The 18,308-nt window shown below is 39.2% G+C and overlaps 2 protein-coding genes across 2 annotated transcripts in view; both read left to right on the forward strand.

Moving 5' to 3' along the window:
• The first annotated feature begins 7,193 nt into the window (after positions 1–7,193).
• The window catches only part of LOC103350505 (olfactory receptor 52N1), a 189,437-nt gene continuing 178,322 nt past the window's right edge, over positions 7,194–18,308 (forward strand). The window contains exons 1-2 of the mRNA XM_008266784.5: positions 7,194–7,301; positions 7,918–7,982. The gene's annotated coding sequence lies outside the window, so the exon portion shown is untranslated. The remainder of the gene's footprint in view (positions 7,302–7,917; positions 7,983–18,308) is intronic.
• LOC100357201 (olfactory receptor 56A4) lies at positions 12,415–13,715 on the forward strand. Its single transcript, XM_008265110.4, has one exon. It carries the CDS (start codon positions 12,774–12,776, stop codon positions 13,713–13,715), a length of 942 nt encoding a protein of 313 aa, XP_008263332.3. The 5' UTR covers positions 12,415–12,773.

The raw sequence follows: 18,308 nt of genomic DNA on the forward strand, positions 1-18,308 counted from the left end.
ATTCAAACAAACAATGCCTATTCTGCTTAGTCTTTGAGTTTATGCAGAGTTCTTGTGGTCTGTCAAGAGACACAATTGTCAGGGCATGGAAGGGGAAGGAAACTAGATGAGTCACTACTGTAAGAAAGAATAGGCCCTGGCAGATTTCCTCAACAAAGTCACTTGGTTCATTGCATTTGCAGTGGTCCTCCATATCCACAGGTTACTCATTTGCAGATTCATACTGCACCTGGAAGGTAGTATGGCCTGTGATGATTGTAACAGTATGGAATATGTACAGACATTTTTCTTGTCATTGTTCTCAAAACAATACAGTATATTTTCTATTTACATAGAATTTAAATCGTATTAGTTATTATAAGTGATCTATAAATGATTTGAGATACATATTTTATGTAAATACTATGCTTTTTTTTTGGACAGGGAAAGTTAGACAGTGAGAGAGAGAGACAGAGAGAAAGGTCTTCCTTCCATTGGTTCACCCCCCAAATGGCTGCTACGGCCGGCGTGCTGTACTGATCCGAAGCCAGGAGCCAGGTGCTTCTTCCTGGTCTCTCATGCGGATGCAGGGCCCAAGCACTTGGGCCATCCTCCACTGCCTTCCTGGGCCACAGCAGGAGCTAGACTGGAAGAGGAGCAACCGGGACAGAATCTGGTGCCCCAACTGGGACTAGAACCCGGGGTACGGGCGCCGCAGGTGGAGGATTAGCCTAGTGAGCCTCAGCGCCGGCCAATACTATGCTTTTTTAAATAAAGGACTTGATAATCCACAGATTTGGTTATCTATGGGATCCTGGACTCAGTTTTGTGTGGGTACCAAGGGACAGCTATACTTGGAAGCTTGTAATAGAATTAAGAGCTATGTTCTGTTTGGAAAAGAGGCCAAGTTTCCTACACTTATTCCTATAAAATAATGCTCATTTGCCTAGAGACTGAGTCAGGAGAGGCACGTTTATGTGGTCTGATGTCCACTTTTGAAATAATGAGACTTAGATTTTAATTTTGAAAGTCAGGTTTGGTGTCCTGATATACTGTTGCTAATTATATGATCTGAGGACAAAATTTAAGTCCTATGCATAGTGAACTGAATGATATAGTAAAGATAATTAATATATGCCTCTCTTCACATAGTTATTACTTTACTTTTATAGTGAGAACACTTAAGATTTTTTGTCTTAGCAAATTTCATGAATATAATTCATCATTATTAACCATATTCCCTGTGGTACACGTAGATCTCTAAAATTTATTCACCCTTTATATCCAAAACTTTGTACCCTTTGAACAACATCTCCTCATTTCCTCCACTCCTCAACCCTTGGTTACCTACCATTATGCTTTTTGTTTCTGTGAATGTGAGTTTTTAAGGATCCCACACACCAATTGTGATGGTGTAACATTTTTCTTATTGTGTCTGGCTTAGCATAAAGTCTTTATTTAAAAGGACTCCCCAAGTGCCTTTGCTCTCTCTCTCTCACTATACTCCCAGTGCTGAATGATGCTTTTTATAATGTATTCTCCTGGGAAAGGGGCCATAGCACCCCAGGCTCTAGCTGCCTAACAGCATCACTACCTCCTGTGAGCGGTGGGTTGGTAAAGAACATAATATAGCTGGTGAAAATAAAATCAGCCCCAGGCCCCTGCAAGAGTCAGTTTAAATGCTGCATCTAGCATCCAGAAACAGCATCTGCACAATCTTCTGAAGCTGGTGAGTCTCAAGTGGGGCCAGGAAATTTCTGAAGAGGCTACTGGATGGTAGAGAGAGTCCAGGAGTCTGCAATGGAAAGGAGATGGAAGGTTTTCGGTGGAGATAGAGTAGATGCCAACCCTACCAAGGTACGTATGTCCTGGTACATGGGTGACTGGCTCAGACTGTCATTTCCTTCAGAGATGAGCCCGAGTCTTCCTATGGTTTGTAGACCAAGCTTTCTGTAGGCTCAAAGACCCCTCTATGTATCATGGCTAGAAGGCCAAGGTGTTATTATTGACTGAGTCAGAATCTTCTTTCTGACCCAGTACAATTTCATCTATGAGCCCAAGTGTCTGCTCCTTTTTCCAGGCTATCATAGCTGGGCTTGTATCATCCATTGTCATTTTGGTTAATTTGGGATCTGTATCATCTTTCCAGGCTTTGGTAAGTCATGGTCGGAAACTTATATTTTTGTTCATTGTTGACTAGAACAAGGAACCACTATGACTGTTTCTTTGTGAATAAGTCTGAGTATGAACTGATGGAACTGGAGGATCAAATATCAAAGCAATGCCCTACATGATCAACAACTTCTCATTTTTTTTTTTTTAGTTAGGCGGCCTTATAATGGTTAAGGAATTTAAAAGTAACTATTAAAAACAAATGTAAAGTATATTATTGCCTGGAAGAATCTATCACCACAGGAGGTTTGAAAAGAACGTATTTCCCCAACACATTGTTTTCCATTTTATTTGAATGGCAGAGACAGAAAGAGAGAGAGAGAAAAGGAGGGAGGTAAGTAAGGAGAGAGAGAAAAAGAGAGAGAGAAAGAGAGAGAGAGAGAGAGACATAGAATCTTTCATCTTCTCATTCACTCCCCTATTGTGTACAACAGCTAGGGCTGGGACAGGCTGAAGTCAAGATTCTGGAATTCCATCCAGATCTCCCATGTGAGTAGCAGTTACTCAAGTACTTGAGTCATCACCTCATTCTTCCTAGGATGCGTATTAGCAGAATGTTGGATCAGAAGAGAAGTAGCTGAGACTTGAAGAGAGCATTGTGATATAGAATGTGGGCATCCCAAGTGGTGACTTTAGCTGATGAACCAAATGCTCACCCCTTCACAGACAGTCTTACCTTCAGTCTTCCTCTGCATTCTCAGACTTTTTTACACTAAATTTCCTTATAGTCCTCCCTACTCTTCAAATGTATGTCTTTTCTATTTTCATAAATACTACCTCTGTTTAGACCTCAATAACTCTTCATTTGGACTATTCAGGATTTTTTGGTCTCCCATCTCCTGTGATTCCTCTTTGACCTCTCTATTGTGGTCCAAAAGTTTGTGGCCTCACAAAATTTGTATGTTGAAATTTTAACACCTTCTGTGATTATATTAGGAAGTGGAGCCTTTGGTAGGTAATTAGGTCATGAGGGCTCATGATTGGGATTAATGGCTTTGTAAAAGTGACTGCAGAAAGAGTGAGTCCCTTCTACCATGGAGAAGACACAATGAGAAGCCACTATCAGTGAAACAGGAATTGGGCCCTCGATGGACTCGAAATCTGCAAGTGCCTTGATATTGCACTTTCCAGTCTCTAGAACTATGAGGAAAAATGCCTATTGTTTATAAGCCGCCCAGTTTATGGTATTTTATTATAGCAGTCCAAATGGACTAAGATGCGCTATATAGCGTATCACCTCCCTTTTTCAAATATTCTGTGATTTGACTCTCTACAGTGTGCAAGACTATATATACTTTCAGAGGGACCTCTATAGATCCTCTCAAGGCTGCCACTGCTGACTTTTCAATATTGCTTCCTGGTGCTCTACCCTCCTGCCTTCTTTCCTCAAAGAACTTAAGATATATTAGCCCCTTACAACTAATCATTAAAACACCCACTTAGGCAAGTCTTTCTGCTCTTACCATTGTCAGAAGGATTGCTCTCATTCTCCCCCAAGGGAATGTTACCACTTTCCTGTAGCCTTCTCTGATACTCTTGTCATGCCCAGTCTCTGGACTTATCAGGACATCAGGAATGATAGCGCTCTTTCATTCTCAGAATAACACCTAGGTTTCATAAGTGAGAAAACTGGGCACCATAAATTTCAATAGCTTTCATGCTTACATAATGAATACAAGATCTATATTTGGAATTTATTTTTGCCTGAGGTCAACTTTTAAATTATATCACAGTTTCTTTTTTTTTTTAAACTTTTATTTAATGAATATAAATTTCCAAAGTACAGCTTATGGATTACAATGGCTTGCCCCCCATAACGTCCCTCCCACCCGCAACCCTCCCCTTTCCCACTCCCTTTCCCCTTCCATTCACATCAAGATTCATTTTCGATTCTCTTTATATACAGAAGATCAGTTTAGCATACATTAAGTAAAGATTTCAACAGTTTGCTCCCACACAGAAACATAAAGTGAAAAATACTATTTGAGTACTAGTTATAGCATTAAATCTCAATGTACAGCCCACTAAGGACAAAGATCCTACATGAGGAGTAAGTACACAGTGACTCCTGTTGTTGACTTAACAAATTGACACTCTTGTTTATGGCATCAGTAATCACCCTAGGCTCTTGTCATGAGTTTCCAAGGCTATGGAAGCCCCCTGAGTTCACTGACTCTGATAATATTTAGACAAGGCCATGGTCAAAGTGGAAGTTCTCTCCTCCCTTCAGAGAAAGGTACCTCCTTCTTTGATGACCCGTTCTTTCCACTGGGATCTCACTCGTGGAGATCTTTCATTTTTTTTTTCCCCAGAGTGTCTTGGCTTTCCATGCCTGAAATACTCTCATGGGCTTTTCAGCTGGATCCGCATGCCTTAAGGGCTGATTCTGAGGCCAGAGTGCTGTTTAGGACATCTGCCATTCTATGGGTCTGCTGTGTATCTCACTTCCCATGTTGGATCATTCTCTCCCTTTTTGATTCTATCAGCTAGTATTTGCAGACACTATTCTTGTTTCTGTGATCCCTTTGGTTCTTAGTCCTATCATTATGATCAATTGTGCACAGAAATTGATCACTGGGACTAGTGAGATGGCATTGGTACATGCCACCTTGATGGGATTGAATTGGAATCCCCTGGTATGTTTCTAACTCTACTGTTTGAGGTAAGTCAGCTTGAGCATGTCCTGAATTGCACATCTCTTCTAATGAAGAACTGGATTAAGGATTCCTCTGGGTTGCCTTTAGAAATCTCTCTTTTTTTTAAATAATAGGTAAAATCCAACAATTTTATGTAGTACAAGCAAGTGGTATTTATCCCACGTAAGCAAGGCTGTCAGCATTTTAAAAAATCAATAAATTGGACATACTACACAAACTGCAAAAATGTTAAATGGTTACATCAACTTTTGTAAAAGATATTTGGCATAAAAAAACTGAGCAAACAAGAAACAGAAGAGAAATTCCTCATCTAGATAAAGAATATCTACCAAAACCAACTTTAATAGTGAAATTGGACAGTTTTCCCTTAAGTTGGGGAAAGGCGGAAGTGTCTTTTTCTCACCACTACTTTTCAATATTATGGTGGAATTACTAGACAGTGCAGTAACACAAAGAAAGGATACAAAATGCATACATATTGGGAAGGAAGACATAAAACTGCTAGCAAATGTCATTATTGCATGTATAGAAAATTCAAAAGTACATCATAAGTACCCCTGGAACAATGTTAGTGTAGCAAAGTGGCGAATTACATGTACAATTTAATTGTTGTTCCATGTATGGGTAAGAGCTAGGATTTGAAATTTAAAAACAAAATTAAGCATCATTTAAAATTGCATCAGGTTAAAAAGCAAATCCCAATCGGTGTCTTTTAACTGGACAGTTCAGGCCATTAACGTTCAATGTGACTAATGAAAAGTGGTAACTTTGCCCTGCCATTTGCCAAAGATAAGTTCTAATATATGCTTTGAATTCCCTGTGATCTTTTGCTGTGAGGTTTCCTTCCTTTATCTTCTTTCATACTGATGACCGTGTTTCTTTGTTTCTGTGTGTAACACATCTTTAAGCATCTGTTGCAGGGCTGGACGAGTGGCGACAAATTCTTTCAATTTCTGTTTGTTATGAAACGTCTTTATTTCACCTTCATTCACAAATGATAGCTTTGCAGGATATAATATTCTGGGCTGGCAGTTTTTCTCTCTTAGTACCTGGGCTATATCTCGCCATTCCCTTCTAGCTTGTAGAGTTTCTGATGAGAAGTCAGCAGTGAGTCTGATTGGCGATCCTCTGAAAGTAATCTGACGTTTCTCTCTTGCACATTTTAGGATCTTTTCTTTATGTTTCACTGTGGAGAGTTTAATTACAACGTGTCGTGGTGAGGATCTCTTTTGGTCGTGTTTATTAGGGGTTCTGTGAGCTTCCTGTACTAGGATTTCTCTGTCCTTCTCCAAACCTGGGAAATTTTCTGCTAATATCTCACTAAAAAGGCCTTCTAATCCTTTCTCCCTCTCCATGCCTTCAGGAACTCCTAGAACCCGAATGTTGGTTTTTTTAATAGTATCCTGAAGATTCCTGACAATATGTTTTAGATTTCTAATTTCCTCTTCTTTTCTTTGATCTGACTGTATCCTTTCCTGTTCTCTCTCTTCTAAGTCCGATATTCTCTCTTCTGCTTCACCCATTCTGTTTGTAAGGCTCTCTATTGTGTTTTTCATTTGATCTATTGAATTCTTCACTTCAGTCACTATCACAGTTTCCTGTTGTACTAATTGTTTCGTTTCATTTTGATTCTTTCTTAATATTTCATTTTCACGAGAGAGATTTTCTATCTTGTCCATTAAGGCTTTATGTAGTTCAAGAATTTGTTTTTGAGAACTTCTTAATGTTCTTATCAATTTTTTGAGATCTGCTTCTTGCATTTCTTCTATGTCATCATCTTCATAATCTTGAATTGGGGTGTCTTTTTCATTTGAGGGCGTCATGGTGACTTCCTTGTTTTTATTACCTCGGTTTTTGCATTTGTTATTTGGCATATTGGAGATATTTGGTTTCTTCACTGTGGTGCTTTTTCTTGTTATACTATGACTCTAGATTAAGTGGACTATCTGTTTTTGATGGAGCCTTAGGGCTTGAGATAGGTGTGGCCTGAGAGCTCTGTTTGGTGTCCCAAAGGTGACACTCCCAGGTTAGGAGTGGTAAATCTCTCTTTCTCTCTCTTTCTTTTTTTGATTCAAAAGGGAAGTAATTCCGCACAGCTGAACGAAGTTGGAGGTAGTTAGCAGGCAAATGATATACCCACAGGAGCCAGAGATCGGAAGCTCTTTCCCAAGGACCACACAGGGAATCTGTTTGGCCCTCAGAGTGGGTTCAAATTCTCCTTCAGTCTCCCACTGGGTTGCCAAAGTTACGGAATTGTAGTGTCTCTGGAGAGTACTCAGGTGAATTCCGTGAGTTCTCTCCCCCACCGTCTCTTTTTTCACAGTCTCAGTTCAGTAGCACCACAAATTTACTAGGTCCTAATCTCCTGTTAATTCGCCCCACCCAGAGTCAGGGTTTTCTGCTAGGCTCAGGGCCGGTGCAGACCTGAGGTCGCTCTGCTTATGACGTATGTCCAAGATGGCGCCTGCTCTTTGTCTTGCTCGCCCTTGAGAGGTGAGCAGAGAGAGAGAAACCCGTGTCCGTACCAGTCACCTTTTTTTTTTTTTTTCTCTCTCTCTCTCTTCCAGTTAGCCTGGTGAACTTTTCCCCCCCGGGGGTCGTTCCCTCTAGTCTCCTCTCTCTGCTTGCCTGCCGGTGTCTCGGGCTATTGAGGTTCGGCTCACCTTGCGTTCCAGCGCTGGTGTGTTGAGTCTGCCGCTGGTGTCCCGAACTGTGGGCTCCCACGCTCTCCACACAGGTCCGCTGTGAATCACGCGTTCTGGAAGAGTTTCTTCTGCTGTTTCCTCCCCTACTCTTCCTTGAACCTGCAGTATCTCCACTTTTATTAAACTATCTCTCCCCGGACTATCAGTGTGCTCCCTTCCTATTCCGCCATCTTGCCCGCCCTCAAATTATATCACAGTTTCATTCATCTATATTTTTCTTTCTCATGGTTCTACGTTTGCCAATATTAGAGTCACAACTATATTATTAATGTTTGCAAGTTATTTTTATCTATTAAGCTCTCAGAAGGTAGTGGTTTTGCTTAATTCATGCTATGCCCTAGTATGCTTAACATGAAGACCAGATACTAAGAATACATTGACTCTTTTCTAATTTGTTCAAATAGGTCAAGTTACTCTGAGGAGGCATACTTGTAAGTATTGGAAAGAAGAAAAAGCCTTCTCAGAAAAGGTGAGTGTGTTTTCTGTACTTCTTATTTCTCAGGTACACTTTGAGTGCCATTTTCCTGATCATATATTTAAGTATAGAGAAGAAGTGATACATAATTGTCCTTACTCCTGTTTTAACCCTGGAATCCCTGGTTTGCTTTAAAATCCTATAATGAATGGAGAATTTTTCTTTTCTACTGCATATATGTCTGGATTGAATAAATACTTTCATTATCTTCCCTGAAAGGTAGAGTCTGATGCATCCTTATACACAAATCAAGCCTCCTAAAGGAGAATTGTCAAAGGGTACAAGGGCAGGATCAGTTCCACCTATATTGATGTATGCCTCCTGCACTACTTCTTATCTTGCCATGACTTTTTGAATCTTTCCTGTTTTTTGGCTATTACAGCCATTACTATTACCAGTATTAGAAGCTGGCCATTTGCACTTTATTTAGAAGTTAGGGGAAAATATAGTAACCTACAAAAGAAGCAGCAGGAATCAAATCAGGTAAGTCTACAAAAAATAGACTTAATGTGCAAGGGTAATTGCAAGGAAGTGTAGACAACTTACTTATCAGGTAAAATGTGTGCCTATATAAGGTTATATTACTAAAACTCATTCACAGACTAGCTTTTATATTATTTTGGTGAATCTCAAATATCTTGCTTACTGTTTCTATATGTACCTAGTTCTTAGTCCTCAAAGACATGTCTTGTGGGAGTTATGGTCTTTTTGGAATTTTTGAGATGCTCTATTTCTTAGGAATAATTTATTAAGTAGTAAAATTAATACTAAAAAATTTAGTTAAGTACAAAGGAAGAAAGAAAACGTTTAGCTTAGACAAGGGGATGGCCTGGTAGTTATCTGAGTTTGTAGCAGTATTCTTTTTTGGATAACTGACCTGGGAGCTCTAGGTGTGTCAAATACATTTGTTTTTCAAATATATATTCCCATCCCAAGTATGAAAAACTAAATCCTTGAAAGATTTCTATGATAGAACTTGCTTGGAAGATAGCAAGAATCGGAAAATTATAGTTTTTGGTTATTCCTAAAAGGGAACAGAAATAATTTATTTCCAGGATGCTACTCAAGAACATCAGTTACCATTTTACTAATAGCAAGACTGGTTTCTTATAAGAGTTAATAAAAAGGAAAAAATATTTTGGTTTCTGAATAGCGTTTCAGAATAAGCTGTGTGGAAAGTAACTATTTCTGTAGGAAAACAGAACAGGAAGAACTTGCCTTTCACACCCAAATGGGTCCATGAGTATGGGTAATTTCTTCCTATTTTAGAGGAAAATATTTCTACTCCAGGCAAGGATACTTGCTCTCATCCTACAACTTGAAAATGATCCTGGAGATTTAACATGGTTATTTACTTTCCTGTAAAGATCCAACTTGATAATTCTTATTCTGTTTGCTGTCCCTGATTAAAGTAACTAAAACAAGACCACAGTTTTTGACATGTGGAAAGCACTCCTGGTTTTCAGTATAGAAATTTTATTTTGTGAAAAGGGGAGTAGGGAAAAACTAGAGACCTTACTTATGTCATAGTTTTTTCAAAAGGTCTTAATTGATGGTATTAACTTAATCCCCTTCCAATCTATCTCCATGGAACTTTATTTAATCAAATATTTTATTTTCCTTCTAATTCAGCAACTACCAACACCACTTGAAAATTCTCTAAATTTTAGAATTTAAAACACATGTAGGCTTTCCTCAATTACTTTACCTTTTTATACCTGTTTATTTCTCTCATAACAACAAAAACACAATTACAGACTTAATTTTTTCTTGATTTCTATACATGTGATATTTTGAATGATTGTTAGAAAACTCTACTTGGATATTTTGCAAGCATCTTGGGTATATAATTTAAGTACAAATTCACTTCCTGTTCTTAAATTCCTCTTTTTCTCCTTATTCCCCTTCCAGTTTTCTCATTGAAGGTTTCATTGCTTCTATTACATAAGATCCAAAATAGAAAGTCATCTGTAATGCTGTGACTTGAGATTCAAGATCCTGTTTCACTCTTTTTCTCTTCAGTTTGTTCCACCTAAGGTTGCCCAAGATCAAGTACTAAGTATATGCTTGTGCAATACTTAATAATGAATCTGCACAGGCCTTTCATTTTTTTAAATGCTTTTCAGTTTATTCTTTTTTTTAAACTTTTATTTAGTAAATATAATTTTCCAAAGTACAGTTTATGGATTACAATGGCTTCCCCCCCCCATAACTTCCCTCCCACCCGCACCACTCCCATCTCCCGCTCCCTCTCCTATTCCATTCACATCAATATTCATTTTCAATTATCTTTATATACAGAAGATCGATTCAGTATATATTAAGTAAAGATTTCATCAGTTTGCACCCACACAGAAACACAAAGTGTAAAATACTGTTTGAGTACTAGTTATAACATTAATTCACATTGGACAACACATTAAGGACAGAAATCCCACATGAGGAGAAAGTACACAGTGATTCCTGTTGTTGACTTAACAATTCGACACTCTTGTTATGGCGTCAGAAATCTCCCTAGGCTCTAGTCACGAGTTTCCAAGGCTATGGAAGCCCCTTGAGTTCGCTGACTTTGATCTTATTTAGACAAGGTCATAGTCAAAGTGGAAGTTCTCTCCTCCCTTTAGAGAAAGGTACCTCCTTCTTTGATGGCCTGTTCTTTCTACTGGGATCTCACTCACAGAGATCTTTCATTTAGGTGTTTTTTTTTTTTTTTTTTTTTTTTGCCAGAGTGTCTTGGCTTTCCATGCCTAAAATACTCTCATGGGCTCTTCAGCCAGATCTGAGTGCCTTAAGGGCTGATTCTGGGGCCAGAGTACTATTTAGGACATCTGCCATTCTATGAGTCTGCTGTGTATCTCACTTCCCATGTTGGATTGTTCTCTCCCTTTTTTATTCTATCAGTATTAGCAGACACTAGTCTTGTTTGTGTGATCCCTTTGACTCTTATACCTATCAGTGTGATCAATTGTGACCTGAAATTGATCACTTGGACTAGTGAGATGGCATTGGTATGTGCAATCTTGATGGGATTGCATTGGAATCCCCTGGCACATTTCTAACTCCACCATTTGGGGCAAGTCCGATTGAGCATGTCCCAAATTGTACATCTCCTCCCTCTCTTATTCCCACTCTTATATTTAACAGGGATCACTTTTCAGTTAAATTTAAACACCTAAGAATAAATGTGTGTTGATTACAGAGTTCAACCAATAGTATTAACTAGAACAACAACAACAAAAAAACTAAAAGGGATAAAGTATTAAATAGTACATCAACAGTCAGGACAATCTGCACAGGCCTTTCTTTACTCATCCAGGTTCCATAACTATTTCTGATTTCAATTCTGAAATGCCTCTTCAATCAATTTCTTTATGTCCATCGTGAGATTAAGAAGTGGTTCTTACTATAAAGAAAGGGGTCATTATCTTAAAGGCAGGCAGGGACTTGGAGTGTCAGAGACACAGGACAATTTAGAGGTCTCTATGGAGGATTCATCCAGAGAACAGAGGAGGAATTAGCCTTTAGAAAGTACCAGGAACATTCCTAACCCACTGTGTTTTTCATAATATACTGGCTAAGTCTGGGCTTCCTCAGAGCAGGAGAAGAAAGGCTTAGCATGCATCACTCAAGGCCCCCATGATAAGAGGCTCAGCTTTGGATAGTATTCCTTGCAGATTAGCTTGTAGAGTGACCACAGCAAGGTATCCCAATGCCCTTATGAAGTGGAACATGTCAGATACCCACATGGTTGAGCCGCATTAACCTCCATGCTATCTTCAGATAGCCCAACCTTTGAAATTCCTGAAGCTTTCAGGCCTTTCTTAACTTTCTGCCTGAGCTAACATATTTCTCCTACCTTTTATGCTTCAAAATGTTTTCCTCTTTTGGATGTCTCCTTGAAGATCCTGCTTTGTATTGAAAGAAGAGCCATATCACTCAAACAGAATATTTTGTATTCCTCTGGGTATGCTCCTTAGTCCTGACTGTCTCAGTCACCAGAACAGGACATTCACTCACAATCGCTTCTAAAGGAATCAAACCAAAGAAAAACACTTCTGAACACTTGCAAAGAGGAAAACAACAACAAATAATTCTCTAAGATAATGATGAACACAACGTATTTACAAAATTTTCTTTAGGAAGGAAGAAATTATTGCCCTTGGATGGAGTCAAAGGCAATAACCCAATATTTTCTGAAGAATGGGAATAAAGAATCCTGAAATCAGGCCCTGTCCAGTTCTGTGGAGCAGAGGCTAGGATTTCCTTGGGCTTACATGGATTCAACTAAGCAGAGCTTTTCATGCAGCTATCCCTTCTAAACAACAAAGAGAGGATGAGTTTAGTTAAATAACTGTGCTCGTCAGGGCTAAATGGTGTAGTGGCTGAGAACCATGAACCTATGATCAGAGTCTCCAGTTCACACTTCTGCCTTCTCCATTTACCAGCTCTCTAATCTTGATCACACTACTTTGCTCCCTTTATTGCCTTCATTATTTGTAACACAAGGGTGACTATATTAACTACTCTGTAGTATTTTTTAAGAGGATGAATGAGATAATAAATAAATAACAATTATCATAGTGCCTGGCAGATGACACATGTCCAGTTAAACATTAGCAATGATGATGGTGACGGAGGCAACATAAGTATATCTTTGAGACAGGTACAGGGCCCCAGCAGAAACTCAAGTTCCACTACATCTAACATAGGTACTGTCTGCATTGATATACTTCTGTCCTTCATTTTAAGGTACTCTGGATTTCCAACTCCATCAGGATATTTTCCATGGCTTCTCCGAGCAACTTTACCATTACCCCTATCTCTGAATTCCTCCTCATCTGCTTCCCTAACTACCAGAGTTGGCAGCACTGGCTGTCCCTGCCCCTCAGCCTCCTCTTCTTTGTGGCCATGGGGGCCAACGCCACCCTCCTGATCACCATCTGCCTGGAGGCTTCTCTGCATGAACCCTTGTACTACCTGCTCAGCCTGCTCTCCCTGCTGGACATCGTGCTCTGCCTCACCGTCATCCCCAAGGTCCTGGCCATCTTCTGGTTTGACCTCAGGTCCATCAGTTTTTCTGCCTGCTTCCTCCAGATGTTCATCATGAACAGTTTTCTCACCATGGAGTCCTGCACATTCATGATCATGGCCTTTGACCGCTATGTGGCCATCTGCCACCCACTGCGATACCCATCCATCATCACTGGCCAGTTTGTGTTTAGGGCGACCATCTTTGTTATAACCAGGAATGCCTTCTTTTCTCTTCCTGTTCCCATCCTTTCTGCCCGACTCAGATATTGTGCAGAGAACATCATCAAGAACTGTATCTGCACTAACCTCTCTGTGTCCAAACTTTCTTGTGATGATATCACTTTCAGTCGGCTCTATCAGTTTGTGGCTGGCTGGACCCTGCTGGGCTCTGACCTCATACTTATATTTCTTTCCTATTACTTTATCTTGAAAGTTGTTCTAAGAATCAAGGCTGAGGGTGCTGTGGCCAAGGTTTTGAGCACATGTGGCTCCCATTTCATTCTTATCCTCTTCTTCAGCACAGTCCTGTTGGTTCTGGTCATCACTAACCTAGCCAGGAAGAGAATTCCCCCAGATATTCCCATCCTGCTAAACATCTTGCACCACCTTATACCTCCAGCTCTGAACCCCATTGTTTATGGAGTGAGAACCAAGGAGATCAAGCAGGGAATCCAGAACCTTCTGAGGAGGTTGTAAGAGTAACCCACCTACTTTGGAAACAGATGATTATGTTTTGCATTTGAAAGGAAATCCTGAAATGACTTCTGATTCTACTTTTTTCCCCAATAACTCAAACAACAATGAAAAAATTTATTTGTAAATCTTTGTTTGCTGTTGCTTCAAAGGATATCTGCCTTTCCTGCATTCTGTGGTTATCTGGGGATTTTCCCTATCTGTTGCATAACTATGAGTAGGCAAGGCTTACCAAAGAGAACTGGATTATTGTGGGGGTGTTTGACCTTGGAGGGAACAGAATTTATGTGATGCCCTTAAAGTTCATTTCCTATCTCTGATTCACCCTGGCAGAATTGTTCCTGGTTTTTGTGCCATAAGCATTGCTTGAGGGGCCAGTGCTGTCCTGCAGTGTGTTAAAGCCCCAGGCTGCAGTGCTGGCAACCCATATCGGCACCAGTTTGAGTCTCAGCTGCTCTACTTCTTATCCAGCTCTGTGCTGTGGCTTGGGAAAGCAGCAGAAGATGGCCCAAGTCCTTGGGCCTCTGCATCCACGTGTGAGACCTGAAAGAAGCTCCTGGCTCCTGGCTCGTATCAGCTTAGCTCTGTCCATTATGGCCATTTGAGGAATGGACTTGGAATGGAAGCCTTTTCTCTCTCTCTCTCTGGCTCTACCTCTCTCTGTAACTCTGTTTTTCAAATAAGTAAAATAAAATAAATAAATAAATAAATAAATAAAAAAGATTGCTTGGGCTGACATACAGCTATTGTCCCCAGAACTTTGACTCAGGGCTGAATGCTTTGCCCTGAATTGACACAACTCTCCTCTTTGGCACCTGAGGTAGATTTTCCATCCACTGGTGCCTAGACCTGGTTAGGATTTTTGAGTCTTCATCATCTCTCTGGGTGAAACATTTCATATTTTCTCTTTCTTCTTAGAGTTTCTTTCTTTGTTTTTTTGGTTTGTAAAGAAGGTTGGCAAGTTTTTAGTTTTTGGGAGGTTGGGGAAGAATTGTATTTGGCACTTGTTAATATGTTCTTTTCTTCTTTATCTTTGTGTTCATGTCTTTATAATCTTCACTTTGTCCCATCTTATCTGTAATCAGGAACTTAGAACTTCTAATCAAGTTTCAGGCAGGGTCCCTGTCTCACCCTGCCCCTGCTATCCTCTACATAAATGAGCTATTGTTTTCATCCCCTGTGTTGGCCTGTTAGCCTCAGGTTGTATTCCTAGCTGTGGCTGGTAAAGCTGCACACAGTTTTACAGGTAAGGATGCTTTAGATTTTTTTTTTTGGCAGAAAATTGCATTTCATCTTTTTGCTAGCTCCTTAATGATGCCTTGCAGTGGGCCAATATCTCAAAGGAATGTTGTGCCGCAATAATCTATCTCTTCTGGAGATGGAAATTAAGATTTCAAGTCCATCATTTCTTGCATTATCATTTGACAACTTTCCTAACTGAACAATTCTACTTTGTTTTGTCTGATGCTTATCTTTGCTGAATGGTGAGCATTAAATTTTAATTTTTCTACAGTATTATAACAAATTTTATATGCTACAGCATTTTCTGTTACTGGGCTTGCATGTTCTGGCCTTGACATATTTTTAGATTCATCTTAGACTTTCTTTGTTTTGTCTTCAGCTGTAGTCAAAATGAATTGATTAATATTTCTGGAATGTTCTCTAAAATGTATTTTCTTTGACACTATTCGCAATGGTCTTCTTTGATAACGTCATCATTTACCAAATCCCATCTTTCCTGTTAAGGGTAATTTGACTTCCACCTTTCACGAAATGTCCTCCTTTCAAGATCCTTTCAACAGGAATTATTATTCTTACATAGTTGTATATACAACTTACATATATCTTACATAGTTGTATGTCTTTCTTTGACACTGCCACAGCTTCTTTTAGGTTGAGACAGCATTTTATTCAACTTTTAAATTTTTCATTTACTTTTACTTTTTCTTGTAAGGAGAAATTAAAAATAAAAATATATTAAACAAGATAGGACATTTTATATGTGAATCTCTTCTCTTTTTTCCTTTGAAAACTACTTGGAAATGATCAAATCTTATAAAATGAAGGCCACTAGGCTTAGCATAATCTGGATGATTTGTTTGATTCTAAGATAAACCCATTTGGCTAAATTTGTCTAGCAGATTTTGTTAAGATTGGTTAATTCACAGAGCCTTGGTTCACTATTTTGAATATGGTAACAATGATCTTATCTCTTATTATTGTTTTGCAAAATGGATAAATAAGTCACGTAAATTTTGCATAGTACTTTAAATTCATACACATTAAATTATATACACATGAAATAAGATATCATTATTATTTCCCTAAGCACAGTCCTTCCCTGATGCCCTTTGAAAATAACAGAGATCATTATCTTATACCACATTTATCTCGTGTACCTGTCATTTGAGTTATCATTCATTTTTGCAGTCTTTTTTTTTAGGTCTTTACTTGAAAAAATTCTTATTTATTGTCAGGGATATGGAAATGCTTTAACATAGCAATAAATTTTTTAAACTATAGAAATATTATTTTCACTTTAATCTCTCATGCATTTCTTAAGTACAACTTTAGGAATATAGTGATTCTTCTCTCTGTGCTCACCCTCCTGCCCACACTCCCACCCACACTCCCACTCCTCTTCTTCCTTCCTCTCCTATTCACAGTCTTATTTTATACTAAGATCTATTTTCAATTAACTTTATGCACAAAGGTTAAGTAAATAGTAATTAAAGAGTTCATGAGGCCGGCGCCGTGGCTCCATTGGCTAATCCTCTGCCTGCAGCTCCGGCACCCTGGGTTCTAGTCCCGGTTGGGGCGCCGGTTCTGTCCCGGTTGCTCCTCTTCCATTCCAGCTCTCTGCTGTGGCCCAGGAGTGCAGTGGAGGATGGCCCAAGAACTTGGGCCCTGCACCCGCATGGGAGACCAGAAGGAAGCACCTGGCTCTTGGCTTTGGATCGGCGCAGTGCGCCAGCCATAGTGGCCAATTTGGGGGGTGAACCAACAGAAGGAAGATCTTTCTCTCTGCCTCTCTCTCTCTCTCACTGTCTAACTCTGCCTGTCAAAAAAAAAAAAAAGTCATGAATTTGTATGAAAAGAGAAGTAAAAAATAAAATAAAAAGAAAAAAATGTTTTCTCAACAGTTGAGACAAGGGTTGGTCAAAGTCATTGCATCTTGAAGTTAATTTCTTTTTTTGTTTGTTTGTTTGTTTGTTTTTGAGAAACTTATTTACCTTTAAAGAAACACCCAAGGATGATACCTCTTTTGTGAGCATGTAGACATAACTGTAGTTCATGAGACATAAGAATATCTTCCACTTAATACATTAAAAGAAAGTAAGTCTTTGGGAACAAATTTTGTCATTAATTAAAGAAGCACCTAAGAAAACAAGCAATGGAGTTGGGCATTTTGGTCTAACTAAAACTTAAGAGCCATAAGTATGTCCGCCACTTAATATACTAAAATGGATAAATCTTTGAAAATAAGTTTTCTTGCTAGCTTCCTAAAACAACTCTTTGAGGGAAGAGGTCTTGCATGGGAGGTTAGTGCACAGTGACTCTTGTTGTTAATTTAACAATTTACACTCTTATGTATGATGTCAGTGATCACCTGAGGCTCTTGACATGGGCTACCTAGGCTATGGAAGCCTTTTGAATCCACAGACTCCTTCAGTATTTAGATAAGTCCATAGGCAAAATGGAAGTTCTCTCCTCCCTTCAGAGGAAAGTACCTCCTTCTTTGATGACCATTTTTTTTTCACTGGGGTCTCTCCCACCGAGGTCCTTCATGAAGGACACTTTTTGCCACAGTGTCTTGGCTTTCCATGTCTGAAATGCTCTCATGGGCTTTTCAGCCAAACCAGAATGCCTTAAGGGCTGATTCTGAGGTCAGAGTGCTACTTAAAGTGATTGCATTCTATGAGTCTGCTGTATGGACTGCTTCCCATGTTGGAGAACTTCCACTTTGCATATGGCCCTGTCTAAAAACCGACAGATTTTCTGGACTCAAAAGGCTTCCATATCTGTGGCAGCTCATGACAAGAGCCTTGGGTGATTCCTGACATCATAAATAAGAGTGTCAATTGTTAAATCAACAACAGGAGTCACTGTGCACTTACTCCCCATGTAGGATCTCTGTCCTTAATATATTGTACTATGTGAATCAATGGTATAACTAATAATCAAACAGTACTTTATAGTTTGTGTTTCTGTGTGAGTGCAAACTGTTGAAATCTTTACTTAGCAAATACTAAGTAGATCTTCTGTACATAAAGATAATTGAAAATGAGTCTTGATGGAGAATGGGATGGGAGAGGGAGTGGGAGATGGAATGGTTCTGGGTGGGAGGGAGGTTATGGGGAGAAAAAGCCACTATAATCCAAAAGTTGTACTTTGGAAATTTATATTTATTAAATAAAAGTTAAAAAAAGAAGATACAACTACACTGAAACTGTTCAGCATGAAGGCGCTCTATTCATTTTATGTGGATAAAAATTGTCAGTCACATGATTTGAAGTTTCTACAAAAGTGTATCTCTCATACACTTAAAACCTGCCCTGTGATAATTTAAGAAATCTCTTTTGCCTGAACTGCTCT

Source organism: Oryctolagus cuniculus, chromosome 1 (genome assembly GCF_051225735.1).
Source record: "Oryctolagus cuniculus isolate XC-2025 breed Fujian yellow rabbit chromosome 1, ASM5122573v1, whole genome shotgun sequence".
Classification (NCBI taxonomy): Eukaryota; Metazoa; Chordata; class Mammalia; order Lagomorpha; family Leporidae; genus Oryctolagus; species Oryctolagus cuniculus.